Source organism: Trachinotus anak, unplaced genomic scaffold, assembly GCF_046630095.1.
Source record: "Trachinotus anak isolate AG129_WGS33_773 ecotype Australia unplaced genomic scaffold, CSIRO_AGI_Tana_v1 ptg000015l, whole genome shotgun sequence".
In the NCBI taxonomy this organism is placed as follows: domain Eukaryota; kingdom Metazoa; phylum Chordata; class Actinopteri; order Carangiformes; family Carangidae; genus Trachinotus; species Trachinotus anak.
In genome coordinates this window covers 9,596,258-9,620,349 of record NW_027273866.1, presented here as the reverse complement: position 1 = coordinate 9,620,349, position 24,092 = coordinate 9,596,258, and the positions used below count along the sequence as shown (strand labels likewise).

Here is a 24,092-nt window from a genome sequence, read left to right as displayed (position 1 = left end):
TGAAGTCGTTTGAATGATGCTATCAAAAACTTGCGAGCTGAATAAAAAACGGAGGACTGCAAATGCATGTACACAACCAAGACACCCTCCCACCACACGCTCAGACTCCACCCGCAGCGAACTTCCAGTAACAACAGGTTATGCTAACTGACTCACTGCAATTGTTTTCGTGATTTACTCTGACAGTGCGAAGGGGTGAATGGGAAGGTGTGCGGATGGAGCTGAGTAGGAAGTGGGTGTGGAAATGTGTGTGCCAGTGGGAAGACACACACAGACACCAACACGTAGACACACGCGTACACATAAAGGAAATATAACCTGGAGAGGCTGTCAATCCGGACTCCATGTTTGGTCTCTGTGTCTTTGGAGTCCATCTTGATGCTGAACTCTTTATCTACCAGCAGGACGAAGGAGATGGCCCCTGAGTCCGGCTTCATGTACAGCAAGCATGAGTCCTTCACCACCAGCCAGCTGCACAACACACACACACACAGTTGTCATTATGATGATGATGATCATCAGGATTTCTGATCTGTTTGCGTGTGTAAACTTCTCCAGATCTCGACGTCTTGTATTTCTCGTTTTAAGGAACGGGTGTAGGAAGAAAGTCATCATGGGGATGTGCTGTAGGTGGATGGGCTGAGCGTTTCAAACGTGTGGGATTTTTTTTTCTTTGTGTTGTCTTTAGAAAATAACAATAAAAAGTGTTCACATAATAATTTGGCTGTGATAAACAGAAAGAGAGAGAGAAACAGAAACAGATGAAGAGAGAGGCAAACGTGGGCCAATACAACTGGGATAAAGATGCTACTGAGATTCTGTTAGCGGCCCACAAAAAAATGAATAAAAATTCACATGACAGCCAAAAATAACACATATTAAGATATTATTATTATCATTATTATTATTATTATCATCATATTTAAATGTGTAATGAATGGTTTATTTTCCCCACTGTTTCAACACCCACACCCTGACAGCTTCCTGCCAGAAATCTGGAATGTTTCATTTCTTGTCCACATAACATCCATCACACCTACATTTTTAACAAGTTTGCCAGTTAAAATAAGTCATTTAATGGAAAACAGAAAAATGAGAATTCTTGTGTTTTAGAGCCACAGAGATATTAAGAAATTTCAGTAGTAACTAGTGAGGAGTTTCACCCCACAAGGGGCAATTTGAGTATGATGTGTCTGTATGTGTATGTGTGGAGGGAAGAATAAAAGAGGGACAACCAGGTGAAGACTGAAAGACAAGGGCAGAGACAGATAAAGGGAAAGAAAAGGACAGAGGTAACCACACACCGTTTGGACCAGCGGTAGCAGGCTTGGCTGTGACCACAGCAGTTCATGCCAGGGATACGGTGTCCGCCTGAGCGCTTGTAAATCATCCCTTCCCTGGAGGAAGACACAAAGAAATTGTGAAATAGTATCTAAAAACTTGAAACATGTGATTTAAAATATAACAAGAGGCTTGGAAGTTTGTAAATGAGCACATTTGAAGGAAGTATCTCTTTGACATTAGAGTTCACTCTTTTCTGGACGAGTTAATCCTCCTGACAGGAGGCAGATAGAAAGGCTTTTAGAGGGAACTGAAGGGACTGAAAGAAGAGAAAATGCTCACAGTCCTTTGGGTCCCAAGTCATGAATGAAAGACATCTGGCTGACGTCAATGAACTCCATCTGAGAATAGACAGGAAGAGACGACAACAGGCTTCACACAGTGACTCTTGTAGAGACAACAGTGATACACGGTGTTCATCAACACGTGAGAGAACCGTGTCGTTCACACGTAGCATCCACCTGGAGGCAACACGACTGATCTTAAATTAGCTCAACATGTGTTGTCACATCAGATATGAACTTGTAATGTGTCAGAAATGATGCACAGCATTAATATGTCAGCACGCAGCAGGCACAATGCTATGGCTAAAGCTAATACTGGTCTGTTTGAAGGCTCATTCCACCATATGGGTAGCGTAAGTAAGGGTAAGGATAAAGTTCAGCATACTGTGTCTGCTCCAATGATGACTCTGATGATGAGTTACCTCCCTATTTGAACTTAACAAAGATAACATATGTAACGTCCTGAAAATGTTTTGTCACATTTAAATGAGAAAATGATTATATTTTTATCCGGGGCATTTAACTTGCTCTTGAGAGCAGCTTAAACAAGCGGTGATGATATGATCACATTCCTTTAGTGTGTCAACCTAAAGCAGACACAGTGCTGTGGGTAAACACATTACTAATCTGCGTCAACACTCCATGTCCCATCATGAGGGTAAAGCATGGGGACATGTAGAGAAATGCCATTCCTTTTATTTACAGTGCATCTCCAGTATTTACAGTAAGTGAAATGATACATATGGCTAGAGAAACTAATACACACACAATTAGTATAAACCTGAACCTCATTCTGAGGTTATGTTAAAGAGTCACAGCTTGCAGAGCTTAGCATGATTACTCACAGTGTGGTGATATTTGCGATACATGGCCATCCTCAGCAGCTTGTTCAAATAGTCTTCTAACTGTCTCTGTAGAAACACACACACTATATTTTGGCCACTGTGAGTGTTTTAATGGCAGAATCCATGCATATAAACACACTCACATGCACACACAGGGACACACACAGTCAGAGAGTGTTTTAAAGGACATATGTACTGGCAAGGAGTAAAGTACCATGGCAACAAGTGTGCGCCAGGAGATGCTCCTTGCCATAAAGTTAAGAAATGAAAAGGGTGAACAGGAAAAACAGGTAAAGAGGCTGCAGACACTGTACGTACCCTCCTGCTGGAGACCTGCTCGTCACGCGCCAGCTCGTCTCCTCCCCTCGGCAGGGAGGGCATCTCCCTCACCTCGCTCTTCCTCACCGTCCTTCTCCTCACTGTGTGGCTGACACAGAGAACAGAGGGATTTAAAATGGGAATATGCCTCCCCAGAGGGCACTTGACAAATCGCAGTGTTTCCACACTTTAGTCCTTGTGTCTAGTCTGTGTGTGTCATCACGGCAAAATGTGGCCCTGGAGACGCCTACTGTAGCGAGAACTATCACAGAGGTTTGGAGGACTTTGGCAGGTCTTTATATGCCTGTGGACAGATGTCTTTCACTGTCTTCCATTTCGACACAACTGCACAAGATACAGTCAGTGAAACTTTAAATCTAAACCTGAGTTTTGTTGGCATTTGTCCATGTGGGAATAAAAATCTATGCATGTGTGTAGGCGCCAACCTGCGCGAGGGCAGCGGTATCCTCATGAAGGTCTTATATGTCCTCAGCTCTCTGTGCAGCTCCATGAAATGTTTCTCCTTCCTCTTTACCACCCAGGTAAACTCACCGTGCTTCAGCTCAATCTTAAACACCGCTGGCAGAGACTACACACAGACACACAAACACATAGGGAGAAGGGGAAGCAGTGAGTGTGTGTTTGAGAGAAATTTATTAAATAATGAAAATAATGAGGTTGAAATAAAGTATGTCAGGGTGAACAGTGGGTTAGAATAGTTTGAGCTGCTTTAGAAATGGTCATTTTTCAAGCAAAAATTGAAGCATTGTAGCTCCAATTGATGTCCGTCATTTGTAATAAAATCTAAAGCATTTAACTCAATTTGCATCAAATTCCCATATTTTCCAAAATAAAAGCTCAGAGTAAGGAGCAGAGGATAGAGATGGAATAAAAATAATATCTGAAATTTCGCAAAACATTACAGACATTGTTCAACACTGTGAGCAGCAAGAGGTAGAGCCATGTAGAGAGTGTTTTTTTCTGATTGTATAGGTGGGTGAGTGTGTGTGTGTGTGTGTGTGTGTGTGTGTGTGTGTGTGTGTGTGTGTGTGTGTGTATGTTTGTGTGTGTGCGCGCGCGCGCAGCACCTTGTTGACACTCCTGTGGTGCGACAGGTTGAAGCGGTCCTGAGCTGTGGTGAATCTCTCCACCTCCAGGATCCGGGCAGTAATGGGCACAGTGGGGAGGTAAACCTTAGCACTGGCCTCCTTGAAGCCTACTGTGGCGTACACTGCTGAAAATGGGATACGACAGTCCCCTAGGAGAGAGAGGAAGAGGAGAGGCGGGCACTCAGTGTGGTTTCTCTGTTTGTGCATGTAGGAGTTGCTCGGGATGCTTGGGAGCGAGTAGGCTGCATGGCTGAAATGTCGGCCTTTTGTTCAAGATTTTCATGCTTTGCTGGTTTGCAGTGTTGGGTCAAATGTTTCTGTTTATTCTTTGATAAAAGTTTGTGAGATCTAAATTATGTAAAGGAAAAATCCACCCTCATACACTTGCACTGTTAGATTCCAGTTTGGAAGCTCAGTGCATTCAGTTGAAATATTTTCTTTTTAGCCTAGAGCCTTGTGTCTCTCAGTCTTCCTGGGATACTACCACTTAATTTCCTACGTTTCCCAGAGACCCTGGGAACAACTCTAAGAGGAACTTATTGCTTTGGGCTTATATAACCAAATAAGTCTTGGGTATTAATGATGAATCTGGTTCATAGTCTGAAGGGTTACATTTCCTGTAAATTAAATATCCTCAAGATCTTGCATAATCTCACCAAATAAACAGTTTTTCAGCAGAAGAACTGACCTCCCTGTTTGGTATAATTTGTTTTGAATGGTTTCCCAGGAATCCTTGAGATCGTTGTTCTCAAAATGGTCATAAGCACAGCAAGTGTTTGTGTAACTCAGAGTTGTTTGGTTTGTTTATATTTTCCTTGAGGTCTTATTGTTGGGAGAAATTATGGTGAGATCACAGATGACAACTTGAGGCAGACAGACAATCGGCAAACACACACACACCTAAGTAGTTTGCATCGCAGTCGATCTCCTCTCCCTCTCCTATATCCAGCTCTCTGGTGTCCAAGCTTTCCACAAGGTCGGCCATCTTGATACCGTCTTGTACGTCCGGGATCGATGTGGTGTCAGAAACTTCAGAGCTCACTAGGTTGAGGCTACTGGTAGTTGGCTGAGCCCTACCCCGCATGTTCAGCAGTCAGGCCCCAGAGCAGGGCGCACCTGGGGGAGAGGAGAGATGATGAAAATGATATAAATAACAAAACACTTTGAAGAGATTGTGGACGTGCACTGCTGTGGAATAAATGTAAATTTGAGAGTGTGTAGGTTTGCATGTTTTTGCTGTGTGACCGTTTTGTGAGTGTGCAAACACTCCCACAGAGAGGGACCGTCATTTGACCTACCACTGAACTCATACTGAACTTCCACAGATCCTAAACTGACTGGTCGTCCTGTCATGACTGGTTACACAAGACCCAGATGTTCTATCATGAGAGTCCCATAAGGACCACAAGTATGCGGGCTCTTTATTTTTTGGGGGGGACTTTTTGTCTTTAATACGAAAATGAAAGTGGAGAGAGAGGGAGACGGGACAGTTAGGGCAGAGAGAAAGGATGACACTGCAACAAAGGGTCTGGGCTGGATAAGAACCCAGGTCACTGCAGTAAGGACTCAGCCTTCATGGTACATGCTCTGCCATGTGAGCTACCAGGGTACCCAAGTATGTAGACTCTGAAGACTACTGTACACACAGGTTTCTTAGTCACACCTAGTCACCATTAGAAAGGAAACAGAGCCGGAAGTCAATTGATCAGGTGACAGAAAGGAGATGTTGTTGTCTATTTTAGAATCATAGCTTCTATCTAACTCAAAGTTAGATTCTCAAAAAAAAAAAAGATGGCAAATAGCTATGGATTACTTTTCACATTTACATCTATCATATACAAGTTACCAGCAAAGGACAACAGAGAGTATACAAAGATGAGTGACAAGTTGCCGTAAAAAGTTGCTCCTGGCTCTTTTGCTACATTGAAGGAGGACATTGCCTCGCACACCGGTCCAGAATCTCCCACAGGTGTTCAAGTTGCTCAAAATCAGGTGACTGCACAGACCAGAAGGTCAGAGGGTTAGAGAGACAAAAAAACTCACTCATTCTCGAACATGGGTACCATCTCAAACTGTGGTGTGGCTACTATTACTTTGTTAGTAAGTCCTCAGCAGTTCAGTAACTCAGTGGATGATTCTATGCCTCCTAAACATTAAAGAGGTCATGCACACCCAAACCCACCCCTTAAAGCCACATCCCATGAGTGAGGTGTTTGTAAATTTCCCTAACAATGTATGAGTCACTATTGTGGTTTGTGACTTGCACAATCAGTAAATGACAAACTAACTGTCTGACTAGAATTCACATGTCCATTACTGATACATACAGTAATTCAAATCAGATAAGTAATCATGAGTTTAATGACTTAATGACTCACACTCTACAGATGAACATTTTTATCACTTCTCCATAGAAGAAACGGAGAGGATATTCAGTCCATCACTGCTGCTCAATGCTGTCAACTTCATTTTTGACTTTGAGGTCATTAGACAAACAGTCATATTGATCTGACCTTATCTGGCATTAGTCTTATGGGCTGGGTACCATTTTTTCAAATCCTGTGCCAATACAAGACTAGAGTTCAGTACAAAACCACATTAAAAACATTTCTTATGCCATAATGTTTCTATCTTAAGCTAGCGTATATAAGGAACACAAAATGATATGCATAATAATAAATAATAATATAAAATTATGAAATTCCAATTAAAACACAATACATTATTAGAGATTATGTGAACAAGAACAACAATATTTTTGGCATTTGACAATTTAGGTGTTGCAAGTGTTGCTCTAAACCACAGTGTTACAAAGTCCTTTTTAAAACACATAAAGACATGTCACATGTCTCTTAAACACACACACAAACTGACAAATGTTATGATGATGACACGCTGACCAAAAGTCACTTCATAGTTTGTGTTTTTTTGTCATTGCTGTGCCCCGAGGTCATTTGACCGACAGCATCCGTGGGAATATGAGTTGGTGATGAAGCAACGTTGGTGACGCAATTTTCTTTGTAAGATGCCACCATGCTGAGTGAAGCCCTGACAAAGCTGGGCATAACACACATGTTTGCATACAATCAGCCAGACACCCCTATATGAATAATAAAAAAAAAATACATGCACCTACACATGTGCAGTCATGCTACACTAACATATCACTAGTTATAGTGTCTGTGTATGGCACAAAGACACGTACAGCACATACAGTCAAAATACTCAGTTCTCTGTTTTAGTTTCTCTTTTACCTCACCAGTAAACACAGCTGAGAACATCTGCTCAGTTTTGTATGATAAACAGTGAGACACCAAAAACCTGTTAAACCTGAAAAATGAAACTTCTCATGTGATTCACTCCAACTTTCTTTTAGCCCCAGCGGCAGTCATCCATAAAATCCTGCATTTTCTAAGACAGGGCGCAGGCAGAGTGCGGAAAATAACAGTAACACACAGCATTAAGCATTTTAAATTTCCAATTTTCAAGTGCAGGACACCTTTCAGTAAAGACGAAAAAAACCCATACACCGAGCAGTATGCTTAGTCATCCAAGAAAACCAATTTTCACGTGCACCATTAACACACCTCCCAGTGAGTCCAGAGGAAGCAGAAAAGAACAAGAGACTCAGGAGGAGAAGGGAGGAAAGGGGAGAAAGAGAGCAGCTGCATCAGCAGACACACTCTGACCGAAGATTTCATCAAACTGAATCAGTTTTAGTATGGCTGGAATTTTCTATATTTCATGCACTCCCTTATTGCTGTACATCACTGTGGGTGTGTTTTCCTGCCCTCTGTCATGTTGACTCCTCTACATTTCCTTGATCCTTGTGAAAATGAAAAAACTCTCTGCTGTATTTTAAGTTAGTAGTGAAACAAACAGAGCTGATAGTCTCTCATACTACTTTCAAAATTGGCTTGATTGATTGTGATTAATATTACTACAGAGGATGATAAAAAAAAAACCCAAAAAACACATATATTAGTTTTGAGAGGAAAACACTGAAATTGATATGTGTGTTTACGCGCGGCGCAGACACCCTCTGCTATTGCCTCCCAGCTCACTGTGTTCCACAGTGTCTTCATTAATCTGAAAAGATGAGTGGAGCTTGGTTAAATATGTAAACATCTGACAGCATCCTGACAAAAGGCAGACAGACAGAAAGCTGTCGTTCACTAGATAAACAGCCAATAAAGACAGAAAACAAGCGGCTTTACAGGAATGTGGCCTGAAGGTTCAGAGATAGATAGATTAAGGAAAATCACCACAAAGACAAAAGAAGAATAAGGCAGTTTCTTCCCTTCTTGGTTTAAGGTTAGCAGGGAGGAGAAGCGCCAGAGGATGAGGTCTTGGTGATTCATCAGCTTTCAAGATCATTTTCTCTGGAGCAGGTCGGGGCAGGAGCAATACACGAAGGCAATTGTTTCTGTTCAGTGACAGCAACAATAAGACTCACACAGGTTTAAAGGTTTTCTTCCACTACATCCATTTAAATGTATCCTTCTGTATGTGACCCATCTTAAAAGAAAATATACTCTGCTCAAGTGAGGAAGATGAAGTGTCCTGCAAAAGTGCTAAATTCTTCAGTGTGGAGCTAAAAATGTTTCGCGACAAGTAAATAACACATGAGCACGTATACAGCCACAGATAGCAGCTTGACAGTAAACATTCCCACTTCGCTGAACAAGATCCAACACGCTCACACAGTCAGGGGAGTCACCAGCAGTCACCAGCTGCCTGAAGAGACTGCATGTCTGTCTGTTTCCACTTGTCCCTGTGAAACTGTTCAGTCTTTTCATTCATTCATGTTCTCATTCTGTTATTTATTTTTTATTTATTATTCTTTTTTGACTGGATAAGGATGCTCATGGAAAAGTGTGAGCAATCATTCTGGTCAGATTGCTAATCACTTAAGCAACAAAATATAATAATACACACATACAATAAAATGTAATTTAACTGGCTGTTTTATGTTTTGAGAATTCTAAGTTATCCTGTAGTTATTGTGCAAACAGTATTGTGCTGCCCATGTTCCAGGAAATTCCTCGAAACCACTTATGATATCATTAATTTCACATTTCCAAACAGAGCTTGTTTCTTTTTCCATTGCTGAGTCAGCACTGGCTTTGAAAAGCTCACTTTGCTCTGCCATATTTTGTGCAGAGAGACAAGAGTGTAGGAAAAGCTACTTCTCAAAAGCTACAAATGGTGAGATGTCTAAACTTGTCCATGTTCAAAGTATATGTAGCGCGTATGTTTTCTTCTTATTGGCCTTTGATGACAGCCAAACAACTGTAGGGATATTTAAATGTTAAAGAGTGGAGGTCACATGATGCTATCGAGATATGTTTGCTCATCAAAAAAGAGCAAGACCATGCAGATGTGCAGCAATCTTGATAAGTCTGTGGATCAATTAATCACATACCTGTAAAATTAACTCACAGAAGAAGAGAAAACAGCCAATTACAGGAAACCGTGAATCAAAATGTTGAAAACAACAACAAAAATAATTGCTTTGAGTCCTAAAAATGAGCATGACATTTAGCCTTTGTTGACATTGTATTCATCACTTTCATAAAATTCAGGAATGCACACTGGCTGAACTTAAGTGCAGAGTGCGTGTGATCTAAGGTTCCAGAGGCAGTATTTATGACAGTGCGGTTATTTCCCTGCTCTAAGAATACTCATGACCCACTCCAGGCTTGACCCACACAGAGGTTAATGTCAGAGGAACTCGGATTCTGAATGTGGTTTGAATGTCTGACATGTGTGGACTCACATGTCAGAGATATGCACACGTACACATGCACAAAGCATAATCATATAATCTGATGGGAGAGAGCAGAGGGAGCGTAATGGAACAAGGAGTTTGCGGGAGTTATCTCTCTACTCCATTCAAATGGAACACTGCCTGCTTCCTGCTTCCTGTCCTGTTGTCATGGCGATAGTTTTAACAGTGAGCAAGCTGCTTATATATAAGTATCAGCAGAAGCAGCTATGAGTGTCCGCCTCTGCCTTTATGTGCTAGCATCCCTCTTAAATGTCAATTAGTTGGAATCAATGTGCTGTGAGATCATTGATGAAGAAATGAAAGAATGTTGAGTGGGAGAGGAGCCGTGGAGGTTTGGCGGACAGAGAAAAAAATGATGGCGTAATAAAAATAAAGTGGGAACTCATCAACTCATCTTTTAAACATGTGACACGTGGGAAATTTTGTCTCTCGCCACGTAACCATTAAATACATATTGCTACACTTGTCATGCAGGGACCTACCATCATTAATTGTAATAAGAGAATTCATTACTGAGGATATGGCTTTAACTCAATTTTAATGCTTTTGAGGTAGAAGTGTGTCCCACTGGAGGGCAGGGAAAGTTTGGTCCCAACTTCTAACAAGGCTCTCTTTATAAAGGTTTATATGATATAATTAATGGCATTATTCATGGTTTATACATCATTTAATAACGCTTCATAGATCAATTATAGGCCAAGAATAGGAACTGACTTTCAGTTTCCTATTTGTGAAAAATCTCTCTGACTGGCGTTGATCCTCCCTCAGCAGAGACTATTTGAATTCCGACCTTCCCGAAAAGTGCCGCAGAGCTTCTGGAATGAAATCCATTTATTTGCAACTTATTAAAGGGGCTGCTTGTAGCTAAGTTTTCTCTACCACTGAAAGTAGTTTCTTGCCAGGAGTGGGTGGTGTTCAGAACTTCAGCCATTGTTGCGTTTACAAGACTCATAAGTTATAATACACCCTCTGAGCAGCGTTACGTCTCCAGGGCAGACTGGAGGCCACAGTAAACTGCTATTAGACGTGATGAGCCTGTCTGGGGCTACCTGGCTAGCATGCTAAAGACGTGATAAAAACAACACTTAACACTGATGCTGCTTTCCACTGCTGGAGACAACTCTTGGTGAGTAAAGGAATGAAGTTTGATGCTGAACTTGCAATGTTTTTTCTAGACTGGTACGTAAACAGCTATTAATGTTAATGCTAGCTATGTAGCAATAGTAAAATTTACAAATACCTCCTTTGTAGTGGTTTATCTTGGGTTAAATAAGAAGTCTGATACCACTCTCATGTCTTCACGTAAAAGATATTGAAGTACTGCCAGCAGCCAGTCAGCTTAGCTTAGCACAGAGACTTCAAAAAAAGCTTTGGAAATAGTAGAAATATGCCTGTTTGGTTTGTCGCCTATGAGGAATTAGACTACATATTAGGATGGAGCCAGGAGGCAGTTACCTTAGCTTAGCATAAAAACTGGAAGCAGCTAATCTGGTTTTGTACAACAGTAAAATCTACCCACTAGCAACTCTAAAGATCAATAATTAACATGTGATATTTTGTTATACTCAAGTGTGAAACAACAATTCTCTGTTTAACAGGGGGTTATGTGCCAAACTATTTCTTGGTTCAAAGCAGTTTCCAGGCAACCAGTAGAGGCTGCCTTGTTTGTTACAGCTCCCTGCAAAGATCCAGTTGTGTCATTTTTACTGTTTTTTCTTTTAACAAATTCAACTGTTAGGATATAATGTGTTGATTACTGAGCTTCACGGTGCAGGTAGATGGATTTTGTGGCCGCTGAACAGAGCCAGGCTAGTTACCTCTCCGTTTGCAGTCTTTGTGCTAAGCTAAGCTAATCGCCTGCATTTGGTAACTTTATATATCCAACTTTCAGCTATCAAGTGAATAAGCATACTGTATTTCCAAAAATATCAAACTTTCCTTTGATTTACATTTACAACCAACTACTTATAAGAACACATTATTATTAACTTCTTAACATTTATGATTACAGATGATTTACTCATCTGGAATGACATCAACATTTATAACTGCAGACTTGATGGTTTATTAAAAGTTCTCCACATTAATAGTTTATAACTTATCTGTATAGCATTGGTCAATGATTTATGAACAAGTCATTTGTTACAATTTATAAATGTGGACTTATTAGAAAGTTCAAAATAAAAGTTTAATAATTACTCTACACTGTCCTTACACTATTGATTGTGGTTAATCATCATTGTGGTTAATCTGCAATCAATACTATATTCAACAATGTATAGTTGATTCATTTATCTCTCACACCCATTTACACCCATTCATGTCAGATGAAGATGTGTTGCTTTTTGTTCAACAAAAAACCCTCATCAATGGCCATGTTGCATTTACTGTCCCTATTTTAGTTCCAACCACCCTCCTGAGATTTATTATTGCATAAAACCCTTTCCTCTGTGGTTTCGAAATAACAGAGAATGAGATACACACTAGTTTGTCTGTGTTTTTGCAGCAGAGCCTGTTCTAGTCTTGTTTCTGCAGCATTGCAAGGACCCAAGAGGGACATACGGGAAGGAAGACAAGGTCAGTGTGACCATGTGTTATCTACCACCAGAAAAGAAAAATCCCTTATCAGATGCGTAGCTGTTGCTGTCCAAGATTAAGTTTAGCTCAGCACTCGAGTGTCTTGCAGCCTAACGTTTGATTCACTGACAAACATTTATAACTGCTGCATCCTGGTGGTAGAGGGGTCTTAAGGTGGACACGGCCTACAGATTCATTTTTAATTCAAAGGAAATTCATAAATCACACTGACTTTTCACTTTCTTTCTTTGTATGTCATTTCCTATTTCTATTTCAATTTCTTTCTTTTTGCAAGACATTTTTAAAGAGAGAACATAATTGCACAGCAGATCAACACAATTCATTTGAACATCAGTTTGATTATTTGCAAACATTTTCCAGAGTACATTGTGTTATCCCACAGTCTTAAACGCATGTTGTAGAAAGGTTTGGGCAAAGGTGAATTCACCAAAAGACATAAATTACAACATTTCATCATAAAGTTGTGGAATGCACTGACCTTTACTGTAATAAGTATGCAAAATCTGAATTTTCTGTTTTAATGGGTGTGACAAGATGACCAACAATTAGTCAGCAAGAATGACCAACAATGACCACCATCATCACAGCTTATTTCTGCTTATTTCGGCATAAGATTTGTCATAGCTGCTCCTCTTTTTTTTTTAAAAAAGTGTAACCCAAAAATGTCTCTACAATTATCTCTACCAGTTATAAAGTGAACTCTGCACAGCTACTGGTCTTAACTGGCGTCTGATGCTCCCTCTGCACTGGATTTGCTTCCAGCACGTGTTTGAGAAGTGTCAGATCATTGAAGAGAACACTGGAGGCGGACTGAACGTCTGTGTCAACATCAGCAGAGGCGCTGTCACTGATTAGCCATCGAGTGTTGGGAAAAATAGAAAACTTGCGAGATGCATCGTCTATTTCTGGATGTGTGATAACACGCTTGACATTTACAACAAAGGGTTGCAACAAGCGCAATGAATGGTACAAATCATTTTAAAGACACCACGCACACATGGAAACATCATCTTCGAATAACAGACCCCCACTCACACCCACCGATGAATGTGCACATACATACAGTACAATAAGGACAACATAAACATAGCTTAGCAATTGCAGATCGTGTGGTGCCAAGCTCCTCATGGCGCAGATGGTACAAAGAGAGAGAGAGAGAGAGAGAGAGAGAGGGAGAGGGAGAGGAGGAGAAGATGGAGGGAGGATGGGAGAGAGAAGCAATGAGAGAGGTCTGTGACACCTCTCTTTCTCTGCCCACACTAAAGCTGCCTATTATCTAATCTTTCGCACCATGGATGGGGGGGAGGGGGCCGGGATGGTCAGAGAGGCAGAGAAAGCAAGACATACAGTAGATGCCAGAAAAAGACAGAGCGCAATCGTCATCGTCAGCGGAGTGGCGTTCTGCTGGCGGTAGCACAAGGCATCATTGTACTGAAGGAGTGAGGGAACTGCTCTCTCTCTCTCTCTCTCTCTCTCTCTCTCTGTTTCAGCCAAGTATGACTCGGCCCAACCCGAAGTTTGGGCCTGGAAATTACCAAACCATAACTTATGTCCAGACCACTAAATGGCTCTGACTCACCATGACTACAGTGGCAGGACAGGGAGTATGGAGAATGGTCTGTTAATCCAAACGTCCAGTGCTACAGTACGAAGCCATGGAGGTAGTTTTGGTTGTATTTACCCAGGTGTTGAGATACCTGTCCCTGAGATTTCTCCTGAACACCTGACCACAGTGAAGCAGAATGGAATTACATTTGAACATTTGAGATGGCAATAATATTCAACAGCTACATGTCTTTCTATAAACAATGTACTGTTTCATCCACAGAACAGGCTGTGAATAGGTTTAACTAGAACTACTTTTTTCAAAATAACTGTCTATGAAAACTGGTGAGTTTGTTCTGTGGAGTAACAGTAGGACACTGTTTACAGAAAAGATGTGCTGCTGAATATTTTTTAAGGTGATTTTTTTTTTTCAATTCCATTGATCTCCACTGATTTGGAGATGTAGACAGAAATGTTTACAACCTGAACAAATCAGCACACACTATCTGCATGGCAAGATGCTACTAGTAATGATTTTTGGAATGTGGATGAACCATCTGTTAAAAGTTTGCAAGAAAGTGCTGTCACCTTAGTGTCCTGGACCTCAGTACCTGAGAATTCAAAACACAGGACATGGATTGGGCCAGTAAACTAGAAACAAATAAGCTATTATGATAAAAACAGAGGCATGTTTAGACACCTGGGTTATAATGATGGTATGAGTGCCAAATGGCACAGAGTCATTTTTCTCCATGTAAATAAATCGCTTCTATTTTTGTATCTGAAGGACCTCTTCTCTATTCCACAGTCTGTGGAGAGATTTTTTCCATTTGTCTTAACTGCAACAGCAGCAGAACACTACTGTGCTACTTGCTGCTGCTGTGGTAACTTCAATTTAACCTCTAAACTTTTCTAGAGAGGGATCGTTGAGAAAGCATCAAGAAAGTCTGCTCCTGTTGTTGGAGCTGGAGAGTGAACCACGCACAGTTCGAATATTAGCCATGAACCGTGTTATGATGCACACTGACAATGAAAGCTGCACAAACAGCTTGCCGTTCTGCAATCCTAAACATACAGTTTGAATTATCCACAAACTCCACAGAGTCAAAAAACTGAGGCTCTGGTCTACATCTGGAATAAATTTGCGGCACTAAATGTGCCTGCCACGTTAAAACTATTTCAAATCCTTCCAATCCTCCCTGAGAACACTGCAATAAAGTTAAACTCTTGTTACATAACTTCATGTCTTTAGCTACGAGAAACACTATGTAGCTGTGGACTGAAAATCTTCCACTTTCTCCCACTGGCCAGGTTAATGATTATGATATGTATAACAAACTGAACACGATAGCACCACATAGAACAGGTCAATACAGTTCAACACACACTTGAAGCCTGAGGTAGGAATAACAGTAATACTGTATAGTATGAGTATGCTGGCACCACAACAGAAAAGAGCTGGGCTCATGCCTGTGCTGCTGCCTGTGCAAAATGAAGACCACTGCATGCCGGAGGTCGGTGTCGTGTGTATCAGTTTCAAAGACAACAGAAGAAGAGAGGAGAGGAGAGTAAAATATCTCCAGTCTTCCCAAGACATTCCAGCTGAAGCAACTAACTTTCACAGCTGGGTGTAAGGAAGGGGAGCAGCAGGCCAGCACACACACACACACACACACACACACACACACACACACCTGTGCAGTCTTAAACAACAGGTAACACAACACTTGTAGTATTTCATTTTGAAAAACTATACACCTTCAAGTAAAGGACCAAGAGACACATCTCCACAGAGACCAGATACAGAGAGACAGCTACACCTTGTTGTCATGCTGAACACATATTCACTACATTCAGCCTCCTACATAATGCAAACACATGAGAACAGAAGCCTAGTATAAGTATAATGACAAGCTCAAACATACACTGCACATTCTTCTCCATGATCTGACAACCCAAAACCAAGGAGGGTCACGGAGGCACATATCTCTGCCCCAGCCCATGGCCGCAAATAGACCAGAGCAGACACAGAGACGAGTAGAGAGGGAGAGGAAGACATTACCAACCTGCTCTTTCTGTAGACGTGCAGCCCACATGTTGCCTGATCAGTCCACTTGGCTTCACTTAAGTGGAGAGCAACACTAACACGCACACACGAAGCAGTGCACAGCAGCAGCAGGCAGACAGCTCTGCGCTTCTTCTGTCCTGTAACTCTGGAAGAGTGGCTGAGGAAAAACTAACAGTGAACTCTCTCAAACTCCTCAGGAAAGGGGGAGGAGGGGTGTCTCTAAAACTCTAGACCAATCACAGGAAGAGGTTCCTCCCACAGGCTTTTCTCATTGGACAAAAAAAGAAAAGTGCTGGACTTTTGGTGAAGTAGGAGGGGTGGGGGGGCCCTGGGGAGAAAACACTGACACCGGTTCCGCCTTTCAACTCATCGTTTCACACTCTCTCTCTGTTGCTGTTGTTTTGTCCAGATTCTCTGTGCACCTACAGTGTTGTTTCTCCAGCTTGGTGCATATGTGTGTGTATGTGTGTATGTCAGCGTATTTATGAACATGTGTTACTATTTGCGCCTTTGTATGTATGTGTGTTGAGTCTATTGCAGTCCTTCTGTCAAAACAAAATATCATATAGGCTTGCGAAGAAGAAAAAAACAATAACAGCAAGAATTTGATTTGGTTAGATGTTCACACAAACTTGTGTGTACACAAATTGTGTGTGTGTTCCTGCTGAAAGAGCTTTAACTAATGAAATTTTCTCTCATATCACACCTGTAGAGCAAAAGCATTTATTACTCTGGCAAAGAAACCACCCCCCCAAAAAAAACATGAAGTCAAAAATGAAGAGATCTATTCCTCCATCTTGTGTATGAATGGATGTACTGCACTTCTCTCAGCCTCAACACAATCACGCTCTCTGCTGTCAAAAAAGTGTTTGTGTGTGTACGATTATGACAGGGACTTTACCCTGTAATCTACCACCACACCCTGGACCCATAGTTCAGACAAAATGACACCCAAAACACTTATCGACACGCCTATACCTTACCACGTTCACCAGACATGCTCCACTCTGAACCGCACAGGGGTGAAAAGAGTGAAGCAGTGAGTGTCATGCATGTACAGAATACACAGCAATAAATTCATAAAAGGGTCAAACATAGAGATCAACTCCCGGGGGACCTCTGAGTCATACACTGCACCTAACAGTTTACAATGACCAAACAGAAATGACTCCCAACCCTAAAATCCAGCCGTGACATTTCAGTGAAGATACCCGGTGCTGCTGTGATTACCTCCTTTTGTCCCTGAAAACGCCCAATTTTGGCATTTTAGTTCCGTAAATAGCTTTGATATCAGCTTGTTGTTTGGCTATTATCATCATTACCACAGTTGCTATGAGCACAGGCCCAAAGACAAACTGTATTACACAGCACACAGATATCAGAAGTTCATAGGTTAAAGATTTTCCTTAAAACTAAAAAAAAAAAAAGAAAAGAAAAGGCAAACAGGTACAAATAGACCCACACGATACAGTCTGGACACACACACACACACACACACAGACATAATATTAACCACTGACAGATACATACCAGATGCGATGACAAAGTGTCACAGAGGCTGCGAAAGACAAAAGTGTCCTGACAAGTGTCCTGTTTGTGTTCTTTCAACCAACTCCCTCTCGCTGGCTCTCTCTTGCTCTCTCAGTCTCTCACATCATGATTCCGTGGTCATAAACATAATGGTATCTGCGGGTAAACACAGCGCAAAGGGCAGAGAGATAACAATATTTGAAGCATCACATCAGTGCAGTAGAAATAGAAATGTATTGCAACACTAATTACGAAGGGATTCACATTCATATTAAAACTGGCCATTTGCTTTGCCAGTGTGGCTTCCAGCAAGCTGCCCATTCAGAAAATTAGCCACAATGACTGTTAATCTTACAGTCGTGAACAGAATAATGCAGTCAAAGCTGTAGTCCTGCTAACAGCTAACTATAGCCTAGCAGAGTAGCAGTAGCTGCTGTCTGTGTAGCCTGTGACATCTTTATTTTACATTAATGCATTTCGTTGGTTAAGAACACGACACATGAGAGGAGTAAGATCATATTTTTTTCGTAGAAGGTGCATTTTCCCTGCACTGACCGTTTAAACGTAGAGGGCTGTAGCAGTTTTGTGTTAAGTCTCTCACAATGACAAGAAATCGCTTAATAGGGCATAGAATTAGGGTTTTACAGCATTATTTAAAACGTTTGACAGTTTTGAATGTATGCATACAATGTAATTTATATGTGTGCACCTGTATTAAATCTTTGCAAATAAAACTCTAAGTGGAGGTGGGATTTTACACATGTTACTAATTGTTGCAATAGCATGGTCCCAGCTTATCCTCATCCTGCAGGAGCCCAATTGGAGCCTTGAATTAAACCTGTGCTCCAGACTGGCTATAATGTGATCAAAATCTTTGACTGTGGAATTAAACTGTTCTGTCTGAGCAGTTCTGAGATATGAATCATCAAAGATGTGATATCCCACTGGGCAAAAACTATACTTTCTGAACCTTAACACCAAATGGCTCTTTAAAGGAAAATTCATTATATACTTGATTACTTTGAGAAGCAAAGACCAGATAGGATCTTGTTGTTTTATGCCCATGACTAAGCTGATCCCTGTGGGAAAACAGTTTTTTCATTCACCTCCTTGCAGGATCTCCTGCAAAACTGCACTTCTGGAGGAGATAGCAATTCTGAGTCTCGCTACCCTCTCCCCCTCTGCACCATGCTCTCTGAGAGATTTGGTAACCTTAGGTAATAGGTTTTTGTCTTAAATTGATGAGCCCCTGTCATCACTGCCTTAACAGCACCTGTAGGTGGCGTTGCAGCACTGACTCACTGTGGACCCCCACACCATCCTCCCCCTTGAGCAGCACCACTTCACCTGTATATGATGTTTTGCGCACTGGGAGTCAGGATCCACTCACTGGATATTCACCATAGGCAGAGGAGCAGATTTGGAGAGCCGGGCTGAATTTCTCTGCCATTCTCAACTACTTTATTTTACTTAAATCTGTCGAGGTCCTATCTGCAGGATTATGTTGACAATGCGTCGTTCCTTCGTGGTTCTTGTGACTTTTATAAAACTGTCTCCGTTCCGCCACACAATCCTGTTTGTTTTCACGGTGGTTGTTGTTTATCCGTTTGTGTTTGGCTGACTTTGAGCTCCCTCCCTGGGCAGATGTTCACTGCTGCAGCCGCATCATTATGACCCTGCCTCTGACTCACCACCGCTGTTTTGTTTTTGCCTGACGCTCAAACGCAGGGACGCGCTGCTGCTGATGGGAACTCTTTGAGACTCTTTGGCGCATTAAGGATCACCATGTTTCATTTTTCCCAAAAGCGACTGGTAACTATCACAAACGGAAAGCATGCGGGAGATAACTTGTCTTAAAGTTTTCATAGATAATAGATGTTTGTGCTGTGATTTATTTTCCCTCCTACTGCATCTGTTTTGGTTGGAATACACCTCCGTGCCAAAGTCTAGCTGGCGATGTATAGTTTACAAACATCCAACATGTAATCTACCCTTCTTTTAAACAAGTAGCCTACTTTCAGTTGGGACACTTCAGAATGCGTGTTGCAGGCAAGGTGGATCATTTTGGATCGACCTAAAACAGCCCTATTTTTTGTGCACAAGACCAACCGTTCCCTGGAGAATCTCAGACATCCTTTGTGAGCTCAGAATTTTGATTACGACTCATTTCACCTTCAGTGTGACCGTTCACACTACTCAAGACTGTTTGCAACGCTCGCAAAAATCTTGGTTTTACGCACGCCTGCCAGCCTCTGCTACCCTTCATCGATACCTCCGCAACTCAGACAGTGATGATGGGAGGAAAGGGCAGCACCAATGGGCTTGAGGAGTCCCAGACCTGGGGTGCCTTTAACTCTCAGGGCCAGGCGCGGCCCCGTGAATAACCGTGCGGCGACAGCATGCCCACTTGGCCCAACCACTCGGAGTGCATCTCCCATAACTGCAGCTGGGAGGAGATCGACAACACCACAAGGAATGCTGACCCTGTCCTGCCTCCCCTCAATTACTACTCAATCCCTCTCCTCACTGGCATCACCATCGCCTGTACGCTGCTGTTTCTGGTCGGGGTGGCCGGGAATGTCATGACCATTTTGGTGGTCAGTAAGTACCGAGACATGCGTACCACCACCAACTTATACCTGTGTAGCATGGCTGTATCCGACCTACTCATCTTCCTCTGTATGCCCCTTGACCTCTACCGCATGTGGAGGTACAGGCCCTGGCGCTTGGGAGACGTGCTCTGCAAGCTCTTTCAGTTCGTATCAGAGTCATGCACCTACTCCACCATCCTGAGCATCACCGCGCTGTCGGTGGAGCGCTACCTGGCGATCTGCTTCCCGCTACGCGCCAAGGCTCTGGTGACAAAAAGGCGGGTGCGCGCCCTCATTCTTCTACTGTGGACAGTGTCTCTTTTGAGCGCCGGACCTGTGTTTGTCATGGTGGGAGTGGAGCGGGATAGCATGGGACCACCAAATTTTAGCTGGGGCACGAATGAGACTGACTTCTTTCTGGAGGGCGGGGACACCCGGGAGTGTAAGATGACGCACTACGCCGTGGAGTCAGGTCTGATGGGGGCCATGGTGTGGTTGAGCTCTGTTTTCTTCTTCATGCCAGTGTTCTGTCTCACAGTGCTCTACAGCCTCATAGGCCGCCGGCTGTGGCAGAGGCACCGGGAAACAAACATCAGCTCCCGTGTGGCTCACAGGGACAAAAGCAACAGACAGACCATCAAGATGCTGGGTAAGTTTGGAGAGCGCGCAAATTACGCACAGCGCACAACGTGGTTCAGGCTCGATTTGTCAACAAATGAAAAGATGGATCAACTAATGAGTAAACCAGGGTTTTGATTTTAACTTTAGTCTTTAAATATCTCAATAGAAAAATGACAGAATAATGAAAGTTTACATCTAGACGTAGTAGAACAACTCTTTTGCCTCACCTTTGATCCATAACAACGTTTGCATCCGTTTACTTCTTTACCCTCTTTCTCCATCCCACCATCTTCTTTTCATCCTCCTTCATCAACTTCTGCTTCTCTTCTCCCTCCTCCTCCTCCTCCAGTGGTGGTGGTGCTGGCCTTTGTCCTCTGCTGGTTGCCGTTCCATGTAGGTCGCTACCTGCACTTCCGCTCGCTGGACGCTCCGTCCCCGCTGCTGTTGGAGCTGTCCGAATACTGCAGCTTGGTGTCGGTGGTTCTCTTCTATCTTAGTGCCGCCATCAACCCCATCCTCTACAACACTATGTCATGGAAATACCGGGGCGCAGCGGCGCGCCTATTCGGCCTGACCGACAGCCACCCACCACGGGGCCGCACAGCCAGCACCATGAAGGGAGACGGCTCGAACGGCTGGACGGAGTCCACAGTCAGCTTCTAAACATACTGTAGGACTCTCAAAGTGTCTGCATATGATTTGTACAGATAAATTAGTTATCACAAGTTGAGAAAACCGACCTAAAAGCCATTATTTCTGTCAGACCGAGAAAAAGCTCTGTGCACGCAGCACCTGCCTATATTTGACTGAGACTAAAAGAACCAGAGGATGAGCCAGAAAAGGCTGCAAGCCTCCGTTTCCTTTTGTTAACACAAATCAATAGAACTTCGATTCTTTCTCTTTTTTTTCTCCTTCATTTTCTTGTTGGATTATTTCAGCAAGTGGCCTCCACCATTCATACAACTTCACTCATGCCTGGTGGAGTGCAAAATGCACACAGGCCTGAAGTGCTCACATTGATACAAATCTGAACAACACGCAACATGGGTTCACATGCCCCTGTACACACATATGTAGAAACATCATAGACATTTACAATTGCCTTATATTGTATTCATATTCTGGATGACAAAGAAAGCACTGTAGAACTTGTGGCACTGCTCTGTACTCCTGTAGGGAGGGGCAGAGGTGCAGTGTGTGTGTGTGTGTGTGTGTCTGTGTGTGCATGAGAGAGAGTTTGCATGTGTGTATTGTGTGCCAGGTGTCATACTTTTGGATGTGATGCATGTAATTAGTTGGTGAGAGTGTGGAGATGTAAAAACACGATGTTACTGTTACTCATTTTTGACATGCTCAGTGCCCTGTATCATGGAAATTCAAGTCCATGCTGTGCTGCTGCTGTCAACAAGGATCAGTGGAGCTGATGGACAGTCCCTGAAATGAAGATGATTAATGTTGTACTTCACAGCAGTGGATTATTTTTGGTGATTGTGAGACAATTTACAGAATGCAAACATTTCCAAGATGCACCAGTCTCTAATTTGTGTGATTATAATTCTTTCTTGTTAAATGATCAACAATATTGAAGCTGCAGGCCTCTTGTCCCAGCTGCTAAATACATTATCTAAGGAAGAAAGGAGGAGTATCTGAGAAGGCACCACAGACTTTCTTAGTGGTCATTTAGACAGTGCAATGCATTTAAGAAGTATCAGTTTGGTGCATAAGGTGAAGAAAGCTGCTTTGCTGCTTTACTGTAAACATCAACATCAGTGGCCATAAACACCTCAGCTTTCTCAGGCACATGAACTGTGAACCACTGAAACTTGGTTGATTTTCTAACATCATCATCTACATGTTTCAGCCAGCTCAGGTGTGCTGATGTAGGTTAGCTTGATACAACATACAGAGCAGGGCCTTTTCTGCTTTCTACAGCTGCATGGGGACAATGTGCACATCTTTGGATCCTGTCGTACAAAACATGTAGCAGATCTGTCATTTCTCTGATTTGGTATGCTGCTTGAAGCAATGTATAACTTTGTAAGTCATCAAAGTGGGAAGTGACTTTTCTTTTTTCACCATTCACACCTTCATGAAGAATAGAGAAGTCGACCTGGAGTGTTAGCTGCCCCATGGATCACAGTGTTCTTTGGCACGTATTGTTCCCCACTCCCAAAACTGTTCAGTGTGAACACACAGAGTGACTTCTTCATTGGTTATATCAAACACGCACAATGTAAATTATATTATGTATGTCTTGTGTATCTTATTGATATGCCAATGAAGGACATGGTGCCCAGACAGGAAAGAGAAACTTCTGGCCCAACATATGCCTGGGCAGATTCTGGCTGTTATCATCCAGTATTGTCTGATAGTGCACCAGAATTGGCCCAGACATGGAAGTAGTATCTGACAGTCATGCTACATATGGGCCAGATTTGGGCTCTGGAACTGGGCATATACTGGGCCAAAAGAAAACAAGCATGTGGCCTGTGTATGGGCCAAATGTATTTTGCTACCTGGGTGAGACTGCTTGGGTGCCAAGTGGGAACTATTTTCACGGGTGATTAAACAGTGCATGCTGGTGTGTGAGATGAAATAGAAACATTCAAAATGTGCCAAAGGTGTCGACCTTGACAAAATGTGTTCAACAGAGTTCTACAAGAACATTTTTAAAACAGCCATCTGTTTGATGATGCCACAGATGGAAAAATAAAAGTGATTTAATTTTGTAATTTGTGTATCATGCATCCTTTTGGACAAAGAGGATCAGTGAATTGTCTTTTAAGTGATGATGTTATGCTTGCTTTAAATTGTAAATAGCAATGCTTTGTAATGCTATATACTAATTGCTGTGGCCTCAGATGGTTTCAGCAGCCCAAATCACCGCAGCAGCCTCCACCAACCTGCACTGGATTTCAAAATGTGGCCTCCTGGCTCTGAAGAATGTATCTCTGTTAATGAATGTGTCTGAATGTACATACTGATGTCATAACATACTATTTATGAATCTTCAGGATGTATACTGATTAAAAAAGTAAACATGGATTGATTTTTTTAAGTTTTTTTTTTTTTTGGAAAATATCTGTGAATATCTCCTGTTGGGTAATGTATCTGTTAAAGTCTTGTAAAAGTAAAAAAAAAAGGAAAAACTCACTTCATCTGCTTTTCTTTCATAAACAATATTTCTATTCTTTATGCAAGCTGACACTCACGACACTCAGCTGTCTCCGACAGGTCTGAGATGCATATTGCAAACAGAGCAATCAGTTTGTGAAACTAACAAACCACTTAACGCTACCCTTCCACTGACATTAAAATTATCACTGATGTGAAGTCTACATCACTCGGAGTGGACTGAGAGACCTTATGAGGGCCTGCAATCTTTTCCCCACGTAACCCTGTTACACCGTTATACTGTATAATGTTAGTCTTCGCATTGTGTAACACCCGT

The 24,092-nt window shown here is 42.2% G+C and overlaps 2 protein-coding genes across 4 annotated transcripts in view; one reads left to right on the top strand and one right to left on the bottom strand.

The window, feature by feature from the left end:
- pld1a (phospholipase D1a) overlaps positions 1 to 17,544 on the bottom strand; it is a 32,133-nt gene extending 14,589 nt beyond the window's left edge. The window contains exons 1-9 of one of the 3 annotated variants that reach the window (XM_071498976.1): positions 17,430 to 17,544; positions 4,798 to 5,013; positions 3,877 to 4,046; positions 3,235 to 3,377; positions 2,789 to 2,897; positions 2,471 to 2,536; positions 1,624 to 1,682; positions 1,305 to 1,397; positions 319 to 471 (exon numbers count right to left, since the gene is read on the bottom strand). In XM_071498976.1, the coding sequence (XP_071355077.1) occupies positions 319 to 471; positions 1,305 to 1,397; positions 1,624 to 1,682; positions 2,471 to 2,536; positions 2,789 to 2,897; positions 3,235 to 3,377; positions 3,877 to 4,046; positions 4,798 to 4,981 (977 nt within the window). In that variant the 5' untranslated portion in view covers positions 4,982 to 5,013; positions 17,430 to 17,544. Of the gene's footprint in view, positions 1 to 318; positions 472 to 1,304; positions 1,398 to 1,623; positions 1,683 to 2,470; positions 2,537 to 2,788; positions 2,898 to 3,234; positions 3,378 to 3,876; positions 4,047 to 4,797; positions 5,014 to 9,322; positions 9,473 to 15,897; positions 16,079 to 17,429 lie in introns of those variants that run through there. The other 2 variants (XM_071498975.1, XM_071498978.1) reach the window with 2 other exon arrangements.
- A 1,262-nt stretch (positions 17,545 to 18,806) lies between these two features.
- On the top strand, positions 18,807 to 23,848 carry ghsra (growth hormone secretagogue receptor a). The gene is made up of 2 exons (XM_071498910.1): positions 18,807 to 20,669; positions 20,991 to 23,848. Exons 1-2 carry the CDS (start codon positions 19,829 to 19,831, stop codon positions 21,302 to 21,304), a joined length of 1,155 nt encoding a protein of 384 aa, XP_071355011.1. The 5' UTR covers positions 18,807 to 19,828; the 3' UTR covers positions 21,305 to 23,848.
- Positions 23,849 to 24,092: the final 244 nt, after the last annotated feature.

Bases quoted from the DNA above. Each gene is read 5' to 3' on its own strand.
- ghsra (XM_071498910.1), top strand. From the start codon at position 19,829: ATGCCCACTTGGCCCAACCACTCGGAGTGCATCTCCCATAACTGCAGC. The intron at 20,670-20,990 runs GTAAGTTTGGAG...CTCCTCCTCCAG, and splicing joins ACAGACCATCAAGATGCTGG to TGGTGGTGGTGCTGGCCTTT.